We start from the raw sequence: 23,748 nt of genomic DNA, 5'->3' as shown, positions 1-23,748 counted from the left end.
TGGGTGAAGAACAATGGGCACAGTGAAAATGTTCTAGTGCTTTCATTGCCTTTCAGCTGAAACTCAGTCTGCTGGCATAATAGATGGTCAAATAAGGAATGAGGATCTTCTGTATATAAAAGCAAATCAGGGTGTAGGACTGATAAAAAGCAATTATAAAACCTAAGATGCTTGTCACAGGCTACACTAGCATTAGATGCAGAGGCATAGCAAGGTTGGAGTTGGTCCTGTAAATTGTGGATGATGCAAGTCATTTAATGGTACTAGAGAAAGACATGCTGTTCTGGTAGCTCCAGGTCTTAACACTCACATCAATTTCAGAGGATGAATACAACTGAAGGAAGCCCAGGCGGGTGTGCAGCTGGGGGAGTCAGCAATGTGACTTGCCTTGGGGGGGTGGGCAAGGCAGTGGCCCACCAGACAACTGTCTCCCCTTGCCCTATTATAGTTACGCCCCTGATTAGATGCTATGTATGCACACTCACAGTGATATTTGTACACCGAAATTGTATGTCTCTTCTCTACACCGAAATTGTATGTCTCTTCTCTTATGCAATTGCATTTGTAGCCCCTTAGCTCACAGCTGGTGCAAATTTACCACTGGGTTCCTACAAATCATGGTTTGCAAAGGACCCACACTTTTCTTGCCGGACTAATAGTGTTATATTTCCACTGAGATTAATGATCAATAACACTTACCAGTTCTCCTGTAATCATGTTTTTCCCCAAAACCACAAGCCATGGTTCCAGCATTGCATGTAGTGAAAAGGCTTATCCGGTTACCATGGTCAGAATTAATCATAGTTAGGATCAGTGCGCATATACCTGAAGCTGCTTGAAGTTACATAGAGGCTGACAAGAGAAAGGAAGTGGAACTCTCGCCATTCAAAATGCTGGTGCCTCTGGAAGATGCCTATTTGGAAGTGGCTTGAAGAGGCAGTGACAAACTTATTCTCTCAGCCTAGAGAGTCACTCTGTTGTGGTCTCCTCTCTGCACCCCCACATGCAGATGGGGGTGCAGAGAGGGCCCCAAAGCCCCTAGGATGATGCTGGGGCCTCATCGGTGTGCAGTGGGGAGTGCCTAGAGAGGGTGGTAATGGTACAACTCTCTCAGCTATGGGAATTGCGCTGCCACTGTTGTGCCACGACAGAAAGGTGGCCTAGGCAGGATTTTAAAATCTTCTGTTGGCTCTCTCAAGTGCCTGAGTTGGCTATCCCCTGGCACTGGAGCTGTTTTAAAGCTGGGCTTAGGTATATGACAGACTGCCTTCTCCTACAGAAACTTGCCCAAAATGCTTCTTCCATCACCAGAGGCAGCAGAAAGGACAAGTATCTTCTTTATATTTAATTATCTAAGATGTATCCATGGCTAATCCCATGTGTGGCAGCTCTCGAGAGTGTTCAGAGAGCTGCTAGATAGCCATGGGGATGGGGGAAGAAAACAGCCATGGCGGCCGGCCGAGTTGCACCTGCTGGTGGATCCATGCCGGTGGGAGGAGGTGGCCGGCTGGTGGAGCTGCGCCAGCAGGTGAAGCCATGCCAGTGGGAGGAGGCTGGCCGGTGTGTGGGAGGAGCTAAGGAGGTGGTGGTGGGCCGGCTGGGCGGAGGCGGCTGGTGGGTGGGTGGGAAGTTATGCGCCGTCAGGAAAACAACAGCAGTGGCGGCAGCAAGTGGGAGAAAATGGTTGGGCCAAACTAGAGGCACAGATGCTCTGCGTCCGGCCCAGCTAGTATTTATTTAACAGATGTTCCCAACCTATTCTGATGACTCTCCATGCCTTCATCAGGGTGGTTTACACAGAGAAATAATAAATAAATAAGATGGCTCCCTGTCCCCAAAGGGCTCACAATCTAGAAAGAAACTTAAGGTAGACACCAGCAACAGTCACTGGCGGTACTGTGCTGGGGGTGGATACTCTCCTGCTGCTAAATAAAGAGAATTGCCACAATTAAAAGGTGCCTCTTTGCCCAGTTAGCAGGGGTTGAGGGGTTGAACATTGAGGCTCTTCTCATGTGCAGCCTAGCCCAGTCTAGGGAAGCCCAGCCTGGGTTAGGCTGTGCATGAGAACTGCCGGGATTGGGCCCAATCCCAGCAGGACAGAGCTGCCTAGCCCAGCTAAGCACTCCCTTAACCCAGGCTTCCTGCTTGTGTGCTTCCAGGACAGCCACACACAGAGACGGACATCTAGAGCTTACATCTCCTGGGGAAATCCCCTGATGCATTGTGCTCATTGTGCAGTGCATTGTGGGATACCTGAAAGCCAGGATACATCATCCTGACTCTACAAAAATGGATCATGTGGGATCATGGACCAATATCTCACCAATATCTTGCCAATTATCTGGGGGGAAGGTGAAGGAAGCGACTCCTCCCCACCTGCCCGTTCCTCTGCCCACCCATTTGTATGAACAACCTCATTATGTTCATTGCATATGCAGTACAGAGCTGAGTTATTCACACATTATGTGTAACATTATTCACACATACTGTGTGGATTAATTGAGTAATCCACACAATATGTTTAATGCACATATGCTGCATTTGAAAGGACCTATAGCTAGGTACTCTTTTAAAATGAACACATGCATAGTCAGTCACACAAAACACATCTACATGTGTACAGACACCTGTACAATGTAATATATGAATAGGGCTAGATTGTACATAGGATGTTGAGCATAATACGTGTATAGATCATATATCAAGGGAATATTTAGCTTCTGTCTAGACCAGTTCACCAATATGAGCAGCATATTGGAGGCTTATCAGTGAAATGGTCTGGATGAAAGTTAAATATTCCCTTGATAAAGATTTCACCAAAACACACCAGGAACATTTATTAAAGAAATATACCAGACCTGGCAGCTGTTCCTTTTATTTTTCTTTCCCATCCTGGGTTGCAGAAGTCTTGATCCATATTTTCCCATTGCCCTTCTCTGACATCCTCAGTCATTAACATTGGCCAGATGGTGGCTGGAGATAATTTAAAAATTACAATTTTAAAATGTAATGTAATAGCTGCAGTGCTACTTGTATGTAAAAACCATCACCCATATAGTGCACCAAAATGTGGGGGGTCAGCAGCTGTGTGTGTTTAAGACATTGCCCATGGTGCTGTGGAACAGGGCCATTGTGCTCCAACTTAAAATTGCACAGTTAATTGCATATAATTCAGACTGAGGCAGCACTGTGCAATGGTAGCTTCACAATGTTAAGTTGGAGCCGAATGGCTCCATTCCACAACACCACGGACGATGTTTCAGACAGATGCAGAAGTGCAGTTGTTTTCCACACAGTAGGCTTTACCACAAGTTTTCTTGGAGGCTTTACTGTGAACCCAAAGTTATCCCAAAAACCCGAAACAAAAAGTTGATTTTTTTTACCCTGGATATAAATTGGACTGCAGTCTAGTGTGCAGTGAAAAACCCAAATTGTGTTTGAAGTGCTCCCTGATAGCTCACAGGGACTTTGGGGTAAATCTGCCCCATATGTGAACACACTCCCTCTATTCCAGAGGAGATGAGACCTAAGAGGCTTTAAAAGCCTTGTGTGAAAATCTTCTAGGTGCTGAGCCACCAGTGTTTCACTGTGGTGCATATCTATATCCATAGGATCCCATAAATCACACCACCATCAAGACAAAGATTGGTTATTTTTTCACATTATCTTTAAGAAATGATCTTTCATTTCAGAGACCTCTCTCACACACACACACAAACACCACATACAAACACCCTTGCACAGAACTCTGCAAAATGGAATGATTGTCTCCCTCATTCTGAATTGGCTCATGGAAAAGCAACAGATATCTGGCCAGACCCATGATGCCAGCACTGAAAACAAGTAAAGGATGTGCAAATTGAATGGTAAAATCCAATTCTGCTTAAGGGATCTGCCTTGACATTATAAAGTGCAAGCAATGCATCACATTTGCTAACCATGCATATTCTAGACCTAGCCAAATAAAACAATACCAGCACTTTTGGTTTTCAGCACCACTCCTTTGACATCCTGTAGAAGTTCCAGCAATGGACATCAGTAAGAACTATCTGTATAGCTTGAGGGCAATATGGGGCCCTCATCATGTAGAACATGAAAACAATGGAGACAACTGTCAGGATCTGAACGTGTTTTTTTTAATGTTAACATGTTCTAGCATGCCATGTCAAAAGGATTTCCAGTGGTGGCAGACAATGCAGCCGCAAACATTAACATAAATTCTGCAGATCCCTGTACTGTAGTCCTTGAATGTTCTGATTCTCACTGCCTCCCACAACAGAGTTTTTTCCAGCTGATTCAGCTTTTCTATTTTGAGCAAGTCTTCACTGTGTTACAGAGGAAATCACTTTGAAAACACTTTGCTGAACATCTGACAAACAGAAATTTACCAAACCACTAGACACATTTTATTCTGAAATAAAGACTGTGGCTGATATCCACATTGCACATTGCAGCAGTGGTGACTTCTGTTTTGTGACATACAGTGGGCTTCAGAAAGAAGAGGAGATTGTCAAAATGCTGCTACTCACTCCAACCCGTTCGGGGTGCGGCTTCTTTGACCCAGCCCCAGTTCAAATGAGGCATGAGGCTTTCTGGGCCATTTGATTGGCTGGGGGGATAGGGTGGGCAGGGCTTGTGCAGCTCGTCTGTGGGTCCATCCTGCCTCTCCTAGTCCGGTTTAGGCAGGAACCCCTCCCTCCCGTCCCTGGGTACAGTGTGGGTTTAGGCTGGTCTCCCTTTTGGGGGCCAGGTAGGAAGTTTTTATCCTTCTGCTGTTTGGCTTTTGCCGGGGAGGGGGGTTTGCCTACCTCTCACTGTTACCCTTAGTTAGTTCTTTCCTGGTCACAATGGCTGTACAGTGCGGAAAAAATGGACAGTGTGAGCCCTTAAAGCAAGTGTTTGGCATCAGGAGCAGTCCTTGGCAGTCCTTAGAGGCTTCACGGCTTAAGGAGTGCTGTCCCTGGACTTACTCCTGCCTGCTAAAGGATCACCCTCCATAAAAGACTTCACGGCTTGAGGGAGGTGATCTTGAGGCTGGCGGCTTTAACACAGGTTGGCTAAAATGGCAGTATTAACCACAGGGATGATGCTGGCTGGACCCAAAGTGTACCACCCATTCTTTCTTAGGCAGATTCACAGTGATCAGTGAATATTTTGTTCTTGTACTGTGAGCGGTGGAGAGCCAATCTTCCTTCTTTCTTTGATTATTCAATTTGATTATCCCCTGCTAACTGAGCTAAGAGGCACCTTTCAAAAGTGGTGATTCTCTTTATTGAGCAGGGGGAGAGCAACTGGCCCTATCCATCCCCAGCACAGCATCCCTCCAGTGGCTGTTGCTGGGGTCTATCTTATGTTTCTTCTTCCTTTTTTTAAAGATTGTGAGCCCTTTGGGGACCGGGAGCCATCTTATTTATTTATTTATATCTATGTAAACCACTTTGGGAACTTCTGTTGAAGAGCGGTACATAAATATTTGTCACCACCGCTGCAATAAAGTTGTGGCCCGTTTTAACTCCATGTAAGTGTCTCATGTCTTCATTGGGGTCTAGGCGCAAATTGCCCCTCCCCTCGTTTGCACAGCAGTGCAGCCATACTCTGGAAATTGGCATCATTGCACTAGCACAGTGCTAGTCTGAACATCAGCCAGTGTTTTGATACTGATATTCTAGTCTATCATTAGACTGTTTCTGAATGAGTTTGTTAGGAGATGCTTTGAATTATTTAATTTAACACAGGATATAATTGTTTAAAATAATGGCTTACATCTTCCACAGTGTGAGATGGGTAGTGCCAGATCTGTGTACACTGCTCTGGGGCTATAAAACATGCAGTAATGCTGCTGAGGGGGAGGGCAGTCCCAAGACTCCTGACTCACACAATCGCATGCCCCACACAACTTTTGTTATTCCCGATGGGGAATAAGGATCAGCAGTCCTGGGAATGCCCTCTTGCACATCAGCATTGCTGTGTGTTTTCGAGCCCCATAGCAGCATGGGCAGCTCTGGCACCACCCGCATTACGCTGTGGAACATGCAAGACAATATCAGTAATAATATCCCTAAAATATCTACATTGGTTTTTCATCAACCGGTAATTAAATCAAATCAAATCAATTAATTAAGCAAGCAAGCAAGCAAAGTAGTACCAGTCTCTAACAATGGTGTGTTTGTTTTTTAATCTCTTTGTCAAGCAGATATTATTTTAAATTTCCGAACAACGTATGTCAGCAAGTCTGGCCAAGTAATATTTGAAGCAAGATCTATTTGTATCCACTATGTGACCACCTGGTTCATCATTGATTTAGTTGCTGCACTTCCTTTTGATCTCCTTTATGCATTTAATGTCAATGTGGTGAGTATGGACGGTCCTGCTTTTCTACTAATGTCCTCTCCAGTGATCCTTTTTGTGAATGAACATATTGTTCCACAAGAGTGGACGGAAAGCTCCAACAAAAATGTGTGTGTGTGTGTGTAGCTTTTGTCTGCTGTGGTAGGTGAAGTGTTTTGACCTGAAGTGCTCAAGAAGAAATGGAAAAAATGTAGTAGTTAAAGCAAAGCCTTAGGCATCAAGTCGAGGGGAAGAAACCTTCTGAAGCTTTAGTAGCTGTGTTATAGAACTTGCATGTACTGTGCTTTCAAATATTACACAAAAACCTTTAGTCATTTTTAATGCAGTAATATTACACCATCCTGGGATATGCTCAGTAGGATGTAGGATATTTAAAAATTCAAAAATGCTCTTCAAATGTTAAAACTGAGATGGTTATGTTGTTCAGTTCACATGTTCATTCTTATGGAGATTGTGGACAATCCAGATAAAGTTAATGACATAAGTCTCATTGGGCAGGTTAGTTGCAACTAACGTAAGTCCTATTCACTCTAATGGGGTGCAAATGAGATTAATTTACTATGTGTTGACTTTTCAACGGAGTATGGCAGGTTGAAGCAGTCTTGTGAATACTCTGACATGGCTTTCCATTTTTTAAAAGAGAACTTTCAGAAAGGCAATTGACCCAAAACTGATTGAGACACAATCAATATGCATCCAAATATTCACAAGGTCACATTAACATCACCTTTAAAAATCAGTTTCTGGTGTTTTTGCCATACTAATTTTTAAACATTTTGTTTCTGAAAGTCAACAACCGTGGATTATTTTAAAAGTCACATTGTTTATTTAAAGCAATGATACATTTGTGCTTGCCAGTTTTATACATTTTATATATTGTTTCCTCTAATGTGTCTACTTATAAGAGCACCCATTTCTAAGATTGCAGGGGGAGGGAACTAGGTGATTTATTTATTTGATTTTTATACCACCTCAACCAGGTGGCTCTAAGTGGTTCACAAATATGATGTGAGCACAATATGAGTTTGTGTTTATGGACACAAATTACAATAGGAAATTTTGTTTTAGATTTTCTCTTTAATGTCTAATACACAGACATTACATTGCCTATAATGTAAACTGACCTTTCAATAATATGGTATGATTTTTCCAAAATCTGCCCAGTGCCCATATGATGTTGACACAGCTTTGTAAACTAGTACATTGCAAAGTTGACTGAAGCTTTTTCCCCTCTAATGCCTTAATACTCCCTTGCATCAAAAGATCTTCATGCACAATGCAACCAAGTCAATTCATTCAGAATGTAATGTTGCCTTAGGCAACCATTAATGTTTTGTACTCAAATGCAAGTTCATAAAGCTGGGGTTTCACTTTCTTTTAATTTTTTTTTTTTTTGTATTATTATTTTGGAAATACAAAAGAAGACCTTGTGAAGTGCTGGGTTCTATTACTGACAGTGTATAATGAGAGCAAAAGGGACAGTGATTGATTGAGGAAACATTCTTAATTTCAGAAATCATTCCAGACTGAGGGGATGTTCAACATCAAATAAAATATTCTCTTGGTAATAATTAAAACCTTATCATATGCCCTGTATTCTTCCTTAGGCATGTGCTAGTTTGCCATTGCTAGTATCAGTCTTATCAGCGTATATATTACACATGTAGTGAGCCTGATTCTAAATTTTTAAAAGTGATTATTATGTTAACATCTGTAGAGACATGAGTATAACTAGTGAAACAAGAGTATCACATGTTTTGTGAGACAAGGAGGGTTTTCAGACAGTGAGTTTTTACTGCGAGCTCAAAATTGCCCTCAAAAACCAATACAAAAAGTGGATTTTTTTTACCCTGGATATAAATTAGGCTACATTCTAACGCACAATTAAAAACCTGAATCGTGAAGTGCTCCCCGATAGCTCAGAGGGATTTTGGAGTAAATCTGGCCACTATGAAAGCTAAAAGCCCTGTGTGAACAATGTCAAGGGCATGCAACGGAGTGGTACACCTTGATATTTCCAACATGGTTCCTGTTGGGATTTGCAACCACTGCAGCTTAGCTTGCTGTATAGTTAGCATGCACGCTATTATAAAGCCAGAGGGGTCACTATAGTTTCCTCTGTATTGGTTGGGCTAGCTAGGAGTTTCTATTTTCCTTCCTATTCTCTGTGTATGAATCAGCAGATTCTGTACTGTCTGTGTAGTGCCTTTGTCTCCCAAGTTAAGTTATCTTATAATCTCCCACTGGTGTTTGCTCTGTACTCCACTATGGATTTGCAAGCCAGAAGTTTGCCTAGATTCGAGCCTCCTCCAGGCAGCTCGGGCTTGGGCTAGATTGAGCCTGGCTGGCTCGGGGAGTATACTTGTAAAGGGGAATCCAGCTAGGATTCCCCTTTGTAAGTACAGGGGATTTTCTAGCCTCAAAAGGCTTCACTGTACCTTTGAAGCGGGGGGGAGCTTTATTTTATCTCTAAAACAAAGTCCTGCCGGGGGCAGCAGGGACCTCTCCAACCACCCAACCAGCCTCCCAAATAGTAGTCCAAGCTGGCTGCAGCCCAGTATGGTGCCAGAGGTGGGGCTTTGTTTTAAAAGTAAAATACACGTTTTACCCCACCACCACTGTTTTAAAGTTACAGGGAAGCCTTTTATGCCCAGGAAATGCCCTGTACTTGTAGAGGGGAATCCTACCTAGATTCCCCTTTACAAGTATACCACCCGAGCAGGCTCATGAATGATTCCATGAACCAGGGAGGGGGCAGTCCAGTTCAAACAGACCAGCACCTGCCCTTTGGGGGCTGGTCCGGTTCGACCTCAGACTGGTTCGCGCATCCCTATACACCACACTAACAGAACACACTCTGCAACACTTTCTGCACGCAGACGTTCCAGACTGTTGGCACTAATGTGGAAAAATGGCCCCAAGGTCTCTCTTGCATGCTGCACTCACAGAAAGGAGGATGCAAAGCAGCTCCCAGAGGGCCCTATTATAATATCAGCTGCCAGCTGCCCTCACACGAGGCGAGCTGCTGCTCTTTCAAGTGTGCTGTGACTCAGCGGGACCATTCAGCTGCAGCTGAGCTCGCCCACATCTTCCCGTCAGTGCCTGCCTAGCAGCACATCCTTATTCATGGCCCTGGCTCACCAGGTATCCCCAGAAGAAGCAGGGCTAAAGCCGAGAGCCTGGGGAATAGCCAGAAATAGGATGCCGGCAGTGCGATGCAAGAGAGCGTCTGGACTGCAGTTGAATGGCCCACCGAGTAACACAAAAGAGCAGCAGTGCACCTTGTGTGGAAGCAGCTGGTGGCGAAGGGGAAGGTTATAATAGGGCCCTGTGGGAGCCTCCTTACAGCCTGCTCTCTGGGAGTGCGGGATGCAAGACTGTGCCTCATGTAATCCAGCCTTCCCATGTGGTTATATGCAGACATTACATGGATCAGCCATGCAGAAGCAGTGGCACGTTACAACAATAATGTCTGCATATTTTGTTTCTCTAGGGGTGTAACAAAATACTGGAGCGTGTCCAATAGAGTTTAAAGCATTTCAGTCAGTCACAGGTCCTTGCCTAGTCATTTGACATTCTAACATGTGCTAATGAGAATCATGAGAGATTGGTAGAGCATATGTGGACTTCCTTTTCTCAGCCTCATTTTAGTCATGCTCTCCAGAAATTTAGTTTTTGTATTTTGGTTCAGGAGGACACAACGCCCGGCTTCCATTGTGTATGATCATTCACAGTGTTTAACCCATCCCAACAAGAAGGCTGTCGATTAGGAATCAGCTGAAGAGGGGAACAATTTTTGCTAACATAGACTTCAGTATTAAAAGGAGCCCTCTCCTTTCAAGGATTTTTGAAGGAAGGGAGGAAAGTATTTGCCTGTTCAGGAAACATTACCTTCACCTTTGAATAGGCCTTGTCTATGAAACAGCATGTAGACAAAACTGACTGGCTATGTAGACTCATGACTTCATCACATTCACGACCCGAATCCTGACTGGCTATGATTAGGGGTCTAGAGAACCAGTTCGATCGGTCTGAGCTCGAACTGAACTGGCCCCCCAACAGGGGGCGGGTCTAGGTTCAAACTGAACCTGGTTTGGATTGAACCAGTTTGTCCCGGTTTGGATGGCTATGCTTGTAAAGGGCATCCAGTGAGGGCTGGATGGGTATTTGTGTGCAATGTATGTTACCATGTGTAGGTGTGGAGACTGGGCTGCCTGCTGGCCTACACTGCTAGGAGGAGCACTGGAGGGGCCTAGAGGGGCTGCTGCTGCTGTGGAACGGCCACTGCCAAGGACCCTCCACCACCACCAGTGTGCCACCGGTAAGGTGCCCTCTTGTAGGCCACCCGGCCACCTCTTGAACCCTTCACCAGATTCACCTTTACAAGCAAATCCCCTCAAAACGGGTTGAACCGGGCCAAACTGGTTCAACCTGGTTTGACCGCTTGGACCAAACTGGCAGCCAGTTCGAACAAACCAGTTCACCGACCAGCAGTTTGGCTCAAATTCAGTTCAAATTCGAACCGAACTGTCGTGGACAATTCAGTGCACACCCCTAGCTATGATCACTTACATAATCAGTCTAGGAAGCATTCTCTCCACAAATTAGATTTTGTTTGCCCTCAGTGATTTCAGCAGATAGCCAGATCCGATTGAATATATAGGACCGGGTCTCACAATTAGTGAGACCCGGTTTGGGGCTGTGAGCGGGAAGAGCGAGCTAAGTCCTCTCTCCCCACTCATGAGCGGGCAGGGAGCCCTGGGCAGCCAGATTGGCCACCCACACGATGGTTGGCCCCGTGACAGAGCCGGCGGGGGGTGGGGGGAGCGGGGGCCATGTGGCCCCCCACAAGCCCCAGTGTTCCCTGCGCGAGCGTACAGGACATACTGGGGAGACCCCCGGCTGGGGGTCTACTTGTGAGTAGGCGTGGTGTGAAGGCATGCCACGGCTACTCACGATAGTAAAAAGCAGGTTTTCTGGAGCACTCACTCCACAAACCTGCTTTTTAGCGGGATTCTCAAGCGGGTTACCCGCTCAAGAACCACCGGGCTCGGCTGCGAGCCCGGTGGTTCTTACGGTCAACAAAAATCGGGCTAGCCTCTGCTAGCCCGATTTTTGTTGATCATGAGAATCGCCCCATAGTATTGTGACATAAGCCTGGCTCACACAATCATTCGAATCCAGGTTTAATGTGGGTTACTGGCATTAGCATGATTGCATGAACCCACTCCTAGGTGGTTTATTGCCCAAGAAGAATCTGTGACTCATAAAAGTCTTAATTGGTGAGAAACATGTCTTAACAATGGTTGTAGCCTGACTTTTTAGAAACAGTGTTTTATGTACAAGACCACAATCATGAAAAGGTTAATCCTTCTCATTAGTACATATCTCTCCAGTGCTCCTTCTCATCATCCATATCACAAGGCAAGGAAGCTTTTCGTGTGTGAGTATGTCTTTAATAAGCTTCAGTAGGTCCGAAGGCATTGTAATAGGAGCTAGGGATGTGTGAAAGGGCCCGATCAGGGTAAAGGTTTAAGGGTTTGTTTGGGTGTTGTTGTTTTAAAATTAACTTTTAAAAAAAGGAAATATAACTCATCACCTCCCAGTCTGGGAGCTTCTGTGTGACTGTGGGAGGGTGGGGGTGGTCTCCAGAGGTTCCCCCACTCCCCTGCCTGCCTCCATTAAGTTTCAAATATCCTGGTTCTGGCTGTCTTTGGCACATGCTTGGCCTCACCTCCATGGCAGTGGCCATTTTGGATGCCACCATGCATGTCCAATGGGCCTCTGCGTGGCCTGGACCCACCCCACCCTGCCCAGTGAGGGTTTTTTTTTTTTTTTTTTCATTTCTTTTTAAAGTTTTTTTAAAAAATTAATCGCAAATCTCCTGAACCCGAACCAAACAGGGGGGTGTTCGGGGGTGCACAAAACTGAACATGCCCAGTCTGGTTCGAGTCCAGTCTGGACTCGAACTGAACTGGGCAACCTGGTTTTGTGCATACCCCTAAAACGAGCTAGAAAAACACTAATTAGGGCTGATTTATAAAATCAAGGTTTTCCAACCAAGGTTACTTGAACCAGTGGGTACTTGGAAGCCGCGTAAGGGGTACACAACCTCCTACCTCCCTAACTCACTTGCATGTCACACCATTGGCTTCCTCTCCAGAAGGGGAGGAGTGTCAGGCAGCTTCCCTCCATCCTCCTTTTGATGTGACTGGCTGGCTATGGCTCAGCACAGCCCTCCTTCAGCCTGAATGACAGGCTTGGCAGTGAGAGAAATACTGGCTGATGCTCAGCATTGGCACTGCCCTTGCTTCCAAGTCTGTCAGCCACTGAGGGGGCTGGCCTGGGCTGAGCACCTAGCTAGCCAGTCACATGCCAAAGAGGAGGGAGAGGTGGGGTCAGGTCAGGGATATTCTATGGCGCCCTCCTCATTAGAGTCCAGAGGATGGGCGGAGGAAAGAAGTCATAGCGTAGAGTTTGTGGTTTGTTTGTTTTGTTGACTAATCCCAGGGCCTATGCATATAACTTCTACTTTATTTTTCACCAGCTTTGGCAAGATTTACTTCAGGGAAGGGGTTCACAGTTATTGACTGCTTTTATGGAGTATCTGAGCTGAAGCTTCAAGATAGAAGGGTACACTTGTTTTAAAAGGTTGAAAACCCCTGAACCAGATCAAGCAGTAATATTTTTCCTGTATGGTACAACCAACTGTAGATGGAGAGCTGCATATCTTAAATGCTCTCCATGAAATAAACCCCCCTGTAAGTTGTTACAGATCTCCTCTCTTTGTTTATACCAGCTGACATCCTGATTAAATTACTCAGTATTACTACTCAGGAGTTACTCTAAAGGACCTCTTAATTTCAGTGGGACTTCCATTGAGTAATTTAGGAAGGATGTCAGCCACCCAAAGAAATGCTACGAATATTTATATACCACTCTTCAACCAAAGTTCTCAAAGCTGTTTACATAGAAAAATAAATAAATAATGAAGATGGTCCCCTGTCCCCAAAAGGCTCACAATCTAGAAAGAAACATAAGGCAGAGACCAGCAACAGTTGCTGGAGGGATGTTGTGCAGGGGTTAGATAGGGCCAGTTGCCCTCCCCCTGCTAAAGATAAGAGAATCACCACTTTAAACGGTGTCTCTTTGCTCAGATAGCTTCTTTTCTGTGGTATTTTGGGAAGATCTGTGTTAGAACGTGCCATGGTTTCAGATCACTTGGTTCTTAGTTAATCTTTGGTCTTGGATTTTTTATCGTAATAGAATACTTGGTTAAGAAGTAGAAATCCATAAAACATGTATCTGGTTACACAGATTTTTACCTGTGAAACTCATGATACAATCAATGTATTAGCCTTTAAAGTGCCACATGATTCTTTGTTTTTTGCTTTGTGTCACTTCAGCTTAAAACTGAATCCAACTTATCTAAATTAATTAATCATAAAGTGAAATTCTGCTGGCTTTTTATTTGTGGGCAAATCAAAATTAGCCATGCACAAAATATGAGTGCTCACTTTTCATTTTTTCTTTCTAAATTTATGAGTATGAAAATAAAGCCTTCTATGTGCATTCCAGATCTTGAAGTGACACATTAAAGACTGTAGAAGAAAAAATCAGAATGAATAATGAGAAATGATTATGCATGATTTATTACACTCATTAACAAATTTAACACTTTTTTTAAAAAATGAGAATCTTACAGAAAACTGAAATATGAACTTAAGCATATATAACTGGAAGCAGAAGTGCTCTCTCCTCTACTATGGAAAATACTGGTGCAGGGTTGTGGGGGTTACTAGTCTGATATATGGAAGAGGCAGCATAAGAAGCATCTTTGATCATTCACACCTCTGGAAAATTACTATTATCACCTGGGTATTCACACAGCAGGCTTTACTGTGAGTTCTAAGTTGTCCCCAAAACCTGACACAAAAATTGGATTTTTTTTTTACCCTAGATTTAAATCGGGCTACACTCTAATGCATAATGAAAAACCTGAATTATGAGTGAAGTGCTTCCTGATAGCTAAAAGGGACTTCGGGGTAAATCTGGCTGATATGTGAACTCACGCCCTCCATTCCAGTGGAGATGCAAGCTAAAAGCCAAGTGTGATAAATGCCCTGCTTATAGTAAGCATTACAATCTTAGTGGAGTATGTGTGTATGCGCTCCTTTTTTGCTTTTTGCTTTCCATTCATTTCCCCCCTTAACTTAAAAACTAACCTTCATGCATTTACTGCATATACAGATTCCTGTTCTTGAAATGCAGGTTATTATTTATTTATTATTTATTTATTTGATTTGTATACCGCCCTTCCAAATGGCTCAGGGCGGTTATTGTTTTTCTTTCTCTCTAAAATAACATTCAGTGTGCCCTTTTACAGCTGTGTGTCTTAGTCTTCTCCCAATATATTATAGATCCCAATAATGTTGATGCAGTGTGTCAAAAAGGGAAGAGAGAGAAAGATGTTTTCACAGGATCATTAAGTAGTTTGAGTTCTGCAGGATCAGATCAAGAACATCTTATGCTATCTTAAAGTACATAATACTTTAAGGATTTTATTATTGCACTATGTAAGGTGTCTTATCCACTGTTCGCCGCTTTCGTGGATCTTAAAATGGCCTTTGACTCAATTTCAAGGAGTTTACTATGGACTAAATTGGCTAGTACATCTATAGATCAAAGGCTTTTATTATTGCTCATCAAGCTCCATGAGAACTCCTCTTTAAGAGTACGTTTAGACACTGCCGGCAATTTCACCAATTCAATTCCAACAGAGAAAGGTGTGCGGCAAGGGTGTGTGTTGGCCCCTTATTTATTCAATCTTTACATTAACAATCTGATTAAACGGCTGCAAAATGTTGATATCCACGCACCTAAATTAGCCAACAAAAAGATCCCGATCCTGATGTACGCGGATGACGCGGTTATTTTATCTCAAACCAGGGTCGGGCTCAAAAGAGCTTTAGACGTTCTAACATCATATTGCCAAGAGGAATACTTGAAGATCAGTTATAACAAATCTAAAATTATGTGCTTTAAAAATAAACCAAGGAAATTTACATGGACCTTGGATGGACATAAATTAGAACAGGTCAATCAAATAAAATATCTTGGGGTGGTTTTTCAACAAAATGCTGGGAAAGCGGCACATATGAGAATGGTAGCTGACTCAGCAAAATGCAGTGTGGTGGCAATTAACAGATTTTTCAGAACGCAGGGAGCAGGTTTTATTCCTGCGGCTTTAAAACTATATCTAGCAAAGGTTATCCCTCAGCTGTTGTACGGGATCCAATTGGGACCTTATGCGAACTTTGATATGCTTGAAAGAATTCAATCCGGTTTCTTGAGAGCTATCTTTGGGACTACAAGATGCACCGCAAACGTAATACTGCGTATGGAGGCTGGCCTCATAAAGATCGAATCTCGTGCCTGGCTATTAATCATTTACTTTTGGTTGAGAGTCCACCTACGCCCGGTGGGCCTAATTCCTCAGTTTCTATCGTTAAACCCACAACCGCAGTGGTGCACTGTAGTTAGTAAAAAGCTTGCTGCTCTAGGAATAGACCCTGAACAACTGCTGGAGTTAGACTTGGGAAATGCTAAAAGAATAGTAAAACAGCGTTTGACAGATATTGAATTGCAAAATAACTGGGCCTCTTTGACACAATTCTATAAAGGAGTAAGAACTAGATGGGATCTTTCACCAGCAAATTATTTGTCCCATATTACACTCAGCAAATTCCGGTGGGCATTTACAAGGGCAAGAACAAATTCTTTTCCCTCTGCACTATTAGCCGGGAGATACAGTGGTGTTCCCCTGGAAGAACGCTTCTGCAGATGCGGCAGTGGGGAAATAGAATCTATTGAGCATATTCTATTATCCTGTAAAATACATAGGCAATCAAGGGAGCACTTAATTCTACCTCTGGTCTGTAAACAGACAGACCGATCTGCTGAACAAATTGTTAAATTTTTACTCTCTGATGAAAATGTTTTAAATTTTAACTCTGTAGCTAAATTTTGTTATATTGCTTTTAAGATGTATAATGAGAACCTATAGAGTTTTTATAAATTGTTCTGCTATTTGTATGCATGGATTGTTTGGTCTAGGACTGTAAATAAAACTTGACTTGACTTGACTAAGGTGTCTTATGAATGTGTAGATCTCCACAAAAATTTGTCTAGAATTTTTTTACAAATTAAAAAAAACCCTAATAATAACGGATGTAGGGCAAAGAGGCACATTCTAAAGTGGTGATTCTCTTGTACTTAGCAGGCAGAGAGTAATGGTCCCTCCCTTTCCAACCTTAGCACTGCATACCTCCAGTGGTTGTTGCTGGTCTTGGGGGAAGACTTAGGTTTCTTTTTTATTATGAGCTTTTGGGGACAGGTAACCATCTTTCTTTATTAACTATATATCTATGTGGTAGTGTAGCGAATGCATTACAAAAGTTCTTGAGAACTTCTGTTCAAAAGTAGCACATAAATATTCATAGTCATAGAGCAAGTATATCGCAGTGTTGTTGGCATTTGCCCCAACAACTGTGGGGAAATTAGAGCATCTTTAATGAAGCAATCCATTCCACTTAAAGAAACCAGGAAGTGACGTGCTGATCAGTAGCAAATAGTGGAAGATCACAGTTAGCTGTGGTCTTCACCAGTTTATGTGAATGTGTAAAAAGATCTTGACATACCGATCTTGACAGCACCAACAGAGTGTCTAGCCATATGCCTGACTGGAATAAGTGCATGCATTACAAAGTCACTTAGTCTGCAGGTATGCTGCAATTTTATTCTGTTTGAAACAACAACTATACTCTTTGCCCTCTTATTATTTTAGGTGTCCATCGTTCACCTTCTCAAGACAGTACGATTGCTACGTCTTCTACGTCTTCTTCAGAAGCTGGATCGTTATTCCCAGCATAGCACTATTGTTCTGACGCTTCTTATGTCTATGTTTGCATTGTTGGCTCATTGGATGGCTTGCATTTGGTATGTTATTGGAAGGAAAGAGATGGAAAAAAAACCATTCACTTGGGACATAGGTAAACACATTTCTGTTCTCAAAAATTCAAGCATGCCTTGAAATAAATATAGCTTTTTCATGCATATACATACCTTGTGATGTATAGATATACTTGTGATGTATAAGTATGCTTATGAGACTTGTTCACAACATTGCAATTATGAGAACATTGGCCGATATCCTGATGTATATAGAGGATGTACTCCCAATTTTCAAGTATTGGAGCTCATGGGGGGGCGGAACTTCCACTGAACGTCCCTCTGTTCCATCTGAAAATGTAAGGATACTCTGAGGAACATATTTTTTGATGATGCAGAGGGCATCTTAGGGGTGGGGGTGGGGGGTCATTTCAATTCCATCCATACAGAGTTGCACCAGTGCAGCTTTTGACTGGAATTCTTCAGAAGCACGGCCTGGGTGCTACAGTACACCAGTGCTTCTCTTGTTTGCTTTGCTTTGTTAATCAAGGATGCCCTGGGGAAGGGGAGGCTATCAAAATTTGTCTCCATCACTGAATCAGAAGTAAAGCTGAGTTAGATGAACTTTTCAGAAGCCTTGGTGCTTCGTTAGTCAGGATGTCAGCCACTGTTTACGTTACTAATTTCAAGAATCAAGAAATATGTTTGAAAATTTGGAGAAATGAAGACTAAAAGGTTTATTTAATATGAATGATGATCAAGAAATGTGTTCTAAAGAAATTACTGGGCAGGATCCAGACTAAGTTAGCTATGACTGCACCCCAGTTGAAATTACTGGATCTTGAATTAGTCATGACTAACTTGCCTTATTTATTTCAATGGTGCTTAGTCACTGGTTTGGAATCTATCAGCGGTTTGGAATCCATCTTTTCTTATTCACAGTTTGATTAGATTGATTACTGACTTTTGCTTGCCCATTTGCAGAATTCTTACATAGGATTATGTATCTAAATAGCTGGGAGATAAGAGGAACACATTAAGTGACCAATTTTTCAAATATATTGAGAAACAATGTTTTTATGCATAAGGAATCTATCCATCCATATTTCCTTTTCTCCTTCTCCCTCCCGCTCATTCATCATTCATCTGTTCTGTGTCTGCTTTGGCAAAACAAAACAAATCTAATTTATGATGCATTAAAAGCATTTTATTAGTTTTATTTGTTCCGTAGGCCCAATGGCATTTTAAAATCTGTTTGTAAGGAACAAAATAAAACACAGCATGATAACATACAACACAACCAAACGACAGGCCAATACTGGCAGAATATAATATTAAAAGACAATCTGAAACTGCAAGGGGTTCCTGAATGTATTTTAAAAGGTCAATTAACTGAATATTTACAGCAACCATTCATGATTCATTTGGATCTGGAAAATAATTGTGCAGTTAAATTGAAGTTGCAAGACCTGCAAGCAGACTGAAAGCACCAAGGGATGTAATTACTTCAATTTTTGAGTTAGACAGCTTAGCACAAGAAAAAGAACACCAGTTATAATGGGAACTGAGGGCCAAGAAATTCAGATATTGACAGATCTACTCTTGTATAATGGACAAATTGAGGGAAGAAAACAATGGTACAGATGGACAGTGGCCTGTAAGCTATTATTCTGTCTGCAAAGCAGGTGGGTTGCGGTACAATCTGGAGATGAGGTTAAACCAGGGCTGGGCAAACTTGGACCTCCAGCTCTTGCTGAACTGCAACTCCCATAATTCCCAAATACTGACCAGTGTGGCTAGGGATTATGGGAGTTGTAGTCCAAAAACTGCTGGAGGGCCATGTTCGCCAAACCCTGGGCTAGGCAGTAGTCGACTCTTTGCAAGAGTCTCTAGTGCTCTTCTTCACACCTGCAAGAAAGGATTATTAATAAGGAAGAATAGTGCAATTCTACACTTTACTCAAGAGTAGTCTCTTCCATGCTAAATGGAGTTTACTCATGCCTATCCTATCATGGGCGTAGCTTCCATTGGACAAGGAAGGACAGTTGCACCTGGGCCTACATGGCTTGAGAGGCACCCAAGGGCCCCCAGGGCAGTACCACCTTGTCCACAAGTCACCGTTGTCCCCGCCTCCCCATTACGCTCACCACTACTTCCTGTCTTCGCCAGTGGGGGAGTGGTGGCAGTGATGGTGGGGCTATTCCCAACTCTACTACTGCAGGCTCGTGGGCTTCCCTTCTTCCTAACTGTGCGCAAGCGCTGTTTGAGAATGGAGACTGTCACGTGCCGTGATGTTATGGCACATGACAGTCTCCATACTCAAACAGCACAGAAGTGCTGTTTGGAAGAAAGGAAGCCCACGAGCCAGTAGTAGCAGAGTGGGGGGAAGCCTGGGAGAAGCCCGCCTGCTGCCACCGCTCTCCTGATGTGAAGATGTGGAGTAGCGGCAGTGTTGCAGCAGTGTTGCACCCCCACCCCCAGAGGTAATTGGGGGGGGGCTCACAGATGAAGGTGGTGTGATTTCAGCACTGGGGGGCCCCTGCCTAATTTTGTCCCATGGCCTCCGAGAACCTTGCTATGCCCCTGTATCCTATGCATCAGATTTCAGACATAATACTTCATTTTCAATTATTTTTGGTCTTTTTTTTCTTTAGTTCTGTTCTTTCTCATTGAATAAAATAAAGTTTTTTCTCATTGTATACAAATGTCCTTTAAAGGAAGAAATTTGGTAATTCTGAAATGTTCTAAAGTTGGGAAATGTCCATTGTGCATGTGCTCAGAAGAAGAAAAAGATGGGAGGGCTGTGATTATTTTAACTCACCTTTTATAATGCATAATCAGCACAATGGTAAGGCATTCCATGGACATTTTGCACCCTGTGATGCTGCTGCATCTTTCAAAAGGAAGCTGCACTACATCACACATTGTGCAAATGCTGAAGTTGCACGAGGAAGTATGCAATCACATGACCATTGGAAATAATGGCTGTGTGATCATGCATGTCCTTCTCCAGCTGTAGCATTTGGGCAGCATCCAACTTGCATTTGGAAGATCCAGCAGCACTCGCAATCCACAAAACGCCTGTAGAATACTGTATGTTCTGTGAGCCACTATCTCTAAATGCTTTTTATATAACAAAAAAACCACCTAATCAAGTGAAAAAGCTGGAGGCGGGGGGGGAGGCAGTGGCAGCTCCCCCCAGCGTGTGTGTGTGTGTGTGTGTGAATTCTTATGTGTGCATGTGTGTGAGGGAGTGTTATGTGCACACACTGCCTCAATGCCGCCACCCAAGACAAAGCTCTCTCCACTCACGACTTTTGAAGAAGTCATGAAATTGATAGATATACTATGGCTGAAGGAGAAAGAGTGTAGGTGGGGCTTAATGACGCATAGACAGCAAATCAAATGACTGACTTAACTAGCAAAGATCTAAATATTTTATTACACCACATTTAACAAATATTTGGAAATATTGTCACCTCAAGACTCACATATATATGTTGTTCTATTCCTTATAACTGAGATAGAAAAGTATCCAAAAACATTTTTGTTTAGTTAGTTTGAAAGGCTAATATTAATGTTGGAAATTCTCTCTGGTAGGAGAAATCCTTTATCATTATAGCAGAGTGCACAGAGGCACAACACAGCGGAATTTAGTTAGGCATGCGTGTATGCTAAGAGTAAAGTAACTTGGAGCCAGTTCATAGTTTCAAATCAATACAAGTGGTATTTATTAGAGAACTCCATTCTAGATAGGAAAATGAGGAGTCAGGATCTCTAATCTATCTATCTAGCTGGATGCAGATGGATCCTGCATCTCTGCACACATGGTGCAGGGGGAGGAGTTATATTTGCAGGATGTACACTGGAGGGAGATTGGCAAAAGTTAACCCTTCCTGCACTTCACACATCCAGCGTTATTGAGTACATGCAACATCAGTCTGGATGTTATATGCTGACATATGTGAACCCAGTAACATTAGAATGGTTTCCTGAAGATGATGATTGTATTAAACAATGTTGTTTGAGTAATATTGTTTTACAAAACAAAACCTTTTTTTAAAAGCATATTAAAAACCCAAGCAGCAATACAGTGTTTGCATTTTAAAATCAGATTGATTTCTTATCTGGGATATACATCAGGCAGCAGCTAGAAATACTGATGAAAACTGCAGCACTGGGGAGAAGAAAACTACCAAAGAATCCAGGCCTTATTGAGGTTGCTTAGTTGCTAGACTAGAAGAACTTCATAATAAATCAGCATGTGCTAATATCTATCAGCAATCATGAATTGTAAGGGGGAAAAGGAATCTGAAAAGATGTTATGAGCTAGAAAAATATATGGATTTTCTAAGTAGAGTGTATTGGGGGAAAGTAACCATATTGATCATATGCTACCAAATCAGCTAAAGAAAGAACGGAAAAAGGAAAATGGTTTCCTTATTACATTCCAAAATAACCATGCTACTCCAAATCTCCACAGAAGATTACAAAATGAATCTATTCATTATTATATGAAGTTTTACTCTTTTGGCAACTTCCAAATGGAAATATTTATTTTTCACATTTGTAGACTGCCCCAAAATTCCAGCACTGGGCGGTTTACAGCAAAGTAATATAGTAGGGATTTAGGGACATAGGAAGCTGCCATATACTGAGTCAGACTATTGGCCAATAGCTCAGAATTGTCTGCACAGAACACTGGCAGCAGCTTCTCAAAGGCTGCAGGCAGGAATCTCTCTCAAAATGATAGAAAACCATTCTCTATCTTGGAGAAGCCAGGGAGGGAACTTGAAACCTTCTGCTCTTCCCAGAGCAGCTCCATCCCCTGAGGGGAATATCTTACAGTGCTCACACTTCTACTCTCCCATTCATATGCAACCAGGACAGACCCTGCTTACCTAAGGGTCATGCTTGCTACCACAAGACCAGTTCTCCTTTCCTCTCCTACATTTCTTAGATGTAATATGCATCCTAGCATATTAGAAGCCCTAGTGGAAAGGGGGGACCCCAAAATGAGGAACAATAAATCTCCCATAGCAGATAAATCTGCAGCTGCATGCTATAAAAGTTTTCTGATTACTTTTTACCTGGGTCCTTGGAGAATGGCCCAGGTTTCTGTGGGAGCCTTGAACACTTTTAGATGTTGTGGAGAGGTTTGTTCTGTTGCATAGTTATATGGTGTATTTTTTTTATGGCTCCTTGGGGCAGATAGCAAAAGATGGTTTATAAATTCAGAAATTAATATGATCAGTCAGTCAATCATGGCTCCATCCAGCCAAAGCTAAGCATTTTTCAACCCCATTGATTTCAGTGGGAGAGATTTGGTGTTGTAGGCAAAACAGAAGTTTTTTTTGTCTCTTGTTCCATGCCTCTCATCAGTGTAGTTTTTCAGCCACAATGATGAACAAAAAGAGCCCCCCTAAACACAGATACATGTTTTATACTATTTTTAATCTAAAGTATAAATATATTAACTGTCTGCAACCACAAATCTGTATTCTCACTTCATGAAAGATAGGCAACATATGATCATAAAAAACTTCTGAATAAAACCTGTATAAATCCAGACAATATAATGAAAAGACAATTAACAAAATATACTCTCCAGGGTAAAGATAAAAATCATCACATCATATATCTATATATATGAAGAGCGGTAAACATATGGTGGATATAAAAAAGCCCAAAAGGGATGTTCCAGTGGGAGTCATAAGCTTCAAGGGAATTAACAAGCTACTGTATCCAATGCGTGGAATGAACAGTTCCACATGTAGCTTGCACTGCCATGGTATGGCACAGCACAAGGAGGTACTTTAACAATTTGATGTCCTAAGCCAAACACATTTTAGCCGTTGCACTGTCTTCATCAGTAGCATTAAAACTTCATTTTAAATTATTTTTGGTCTTTTTTCTTTAGTTCAATTCTTTCTCATTGAATAAAGTTTTTTTCTCATTGTATACAAATGTCCTTTAAAGGAAGAAATTTGATAATTCTGAAATGGAAAAGGCAAATTTAAATTTTCTTTAAGAGCCACAGTACACACAGAATGATACTTGCATGTTCTAAAGTTAGGTAATGTTCATTATGTGTATGCTCAGAAGAAGAAAAAGATGGAAGGGCTGTGATTATGAAAGAAAACTCACCTTTTATCATGTCTAATCAGCACAATGGCAAGAAATTGACATATCACATAGCATTCCATGGACATTTTGCACTCTGTGGTGCTGCTGCATGGAGGGGACTATTTTGAGTAAAGTGTAGAATTGCACTGTTTATCCTAATTAACAATCCTTTCTTGTAGTTGTGAAGAAGAGCACTAGAGGCTCTTGAAAAGAGTTGACTACTGCCTAATCCAGGGGTTGGCACACTTGGCCCTCCAGCTGGTTGTTGTTGTTTTCTTATCTACAACTCCCATAAACCCCAGCCACACTGGTCAATCATTGGGA

At 42.4% G+C, this 23,748-nt stretch overlaps 1 protein-coding gene across 1 annotated transcript in view; it reads left to right on the top strand.

Moving 5' to 3' along the window:
• KCNH8 (potassium voltage-gated channel subfamily H member 8) overlaps window positions 1-23,748 on the top strand; it is a 320,221-nt gene that overhangs the window by 212,593 nt on the left and 83,880 nt on the right. Inside the window, exons 6-7 of the mRNA XM_053265403.1 lie at window positions 6,194-6,351; window positions 17,195-17,399. Of these exons, the coding sequence (XP_053121378.1) occupies window positions 6,194-6,351; window positions 17,195-17,399 (363 nt within the window). The remainder of the gene's footprint in view (window positions 1-6,193; window positions 6,352-17,194; window positions 17,400-23,748) is intronic.

The sequence above is a fragment of the Hemicordylus capensis genome, chromosome 6, assembly GCF_027244095.1.
Source record: "Hemicordylus capensis ecotype Gifberg chromosome 6, rHemCap1.1.pri, whole genome shotgun sequence".
In the NCBI taxonomy this organism is placed as follows: domain Eukaryota; kingdom Metazoa; phylum Chordata; class Lepidosauria; order Squamata; family Cordylidae; genus Hemicordylus; species Hemicordylus capensis.
This window is presented reverse-complemented; position numbering and strand designations above follow the sequence as displayed.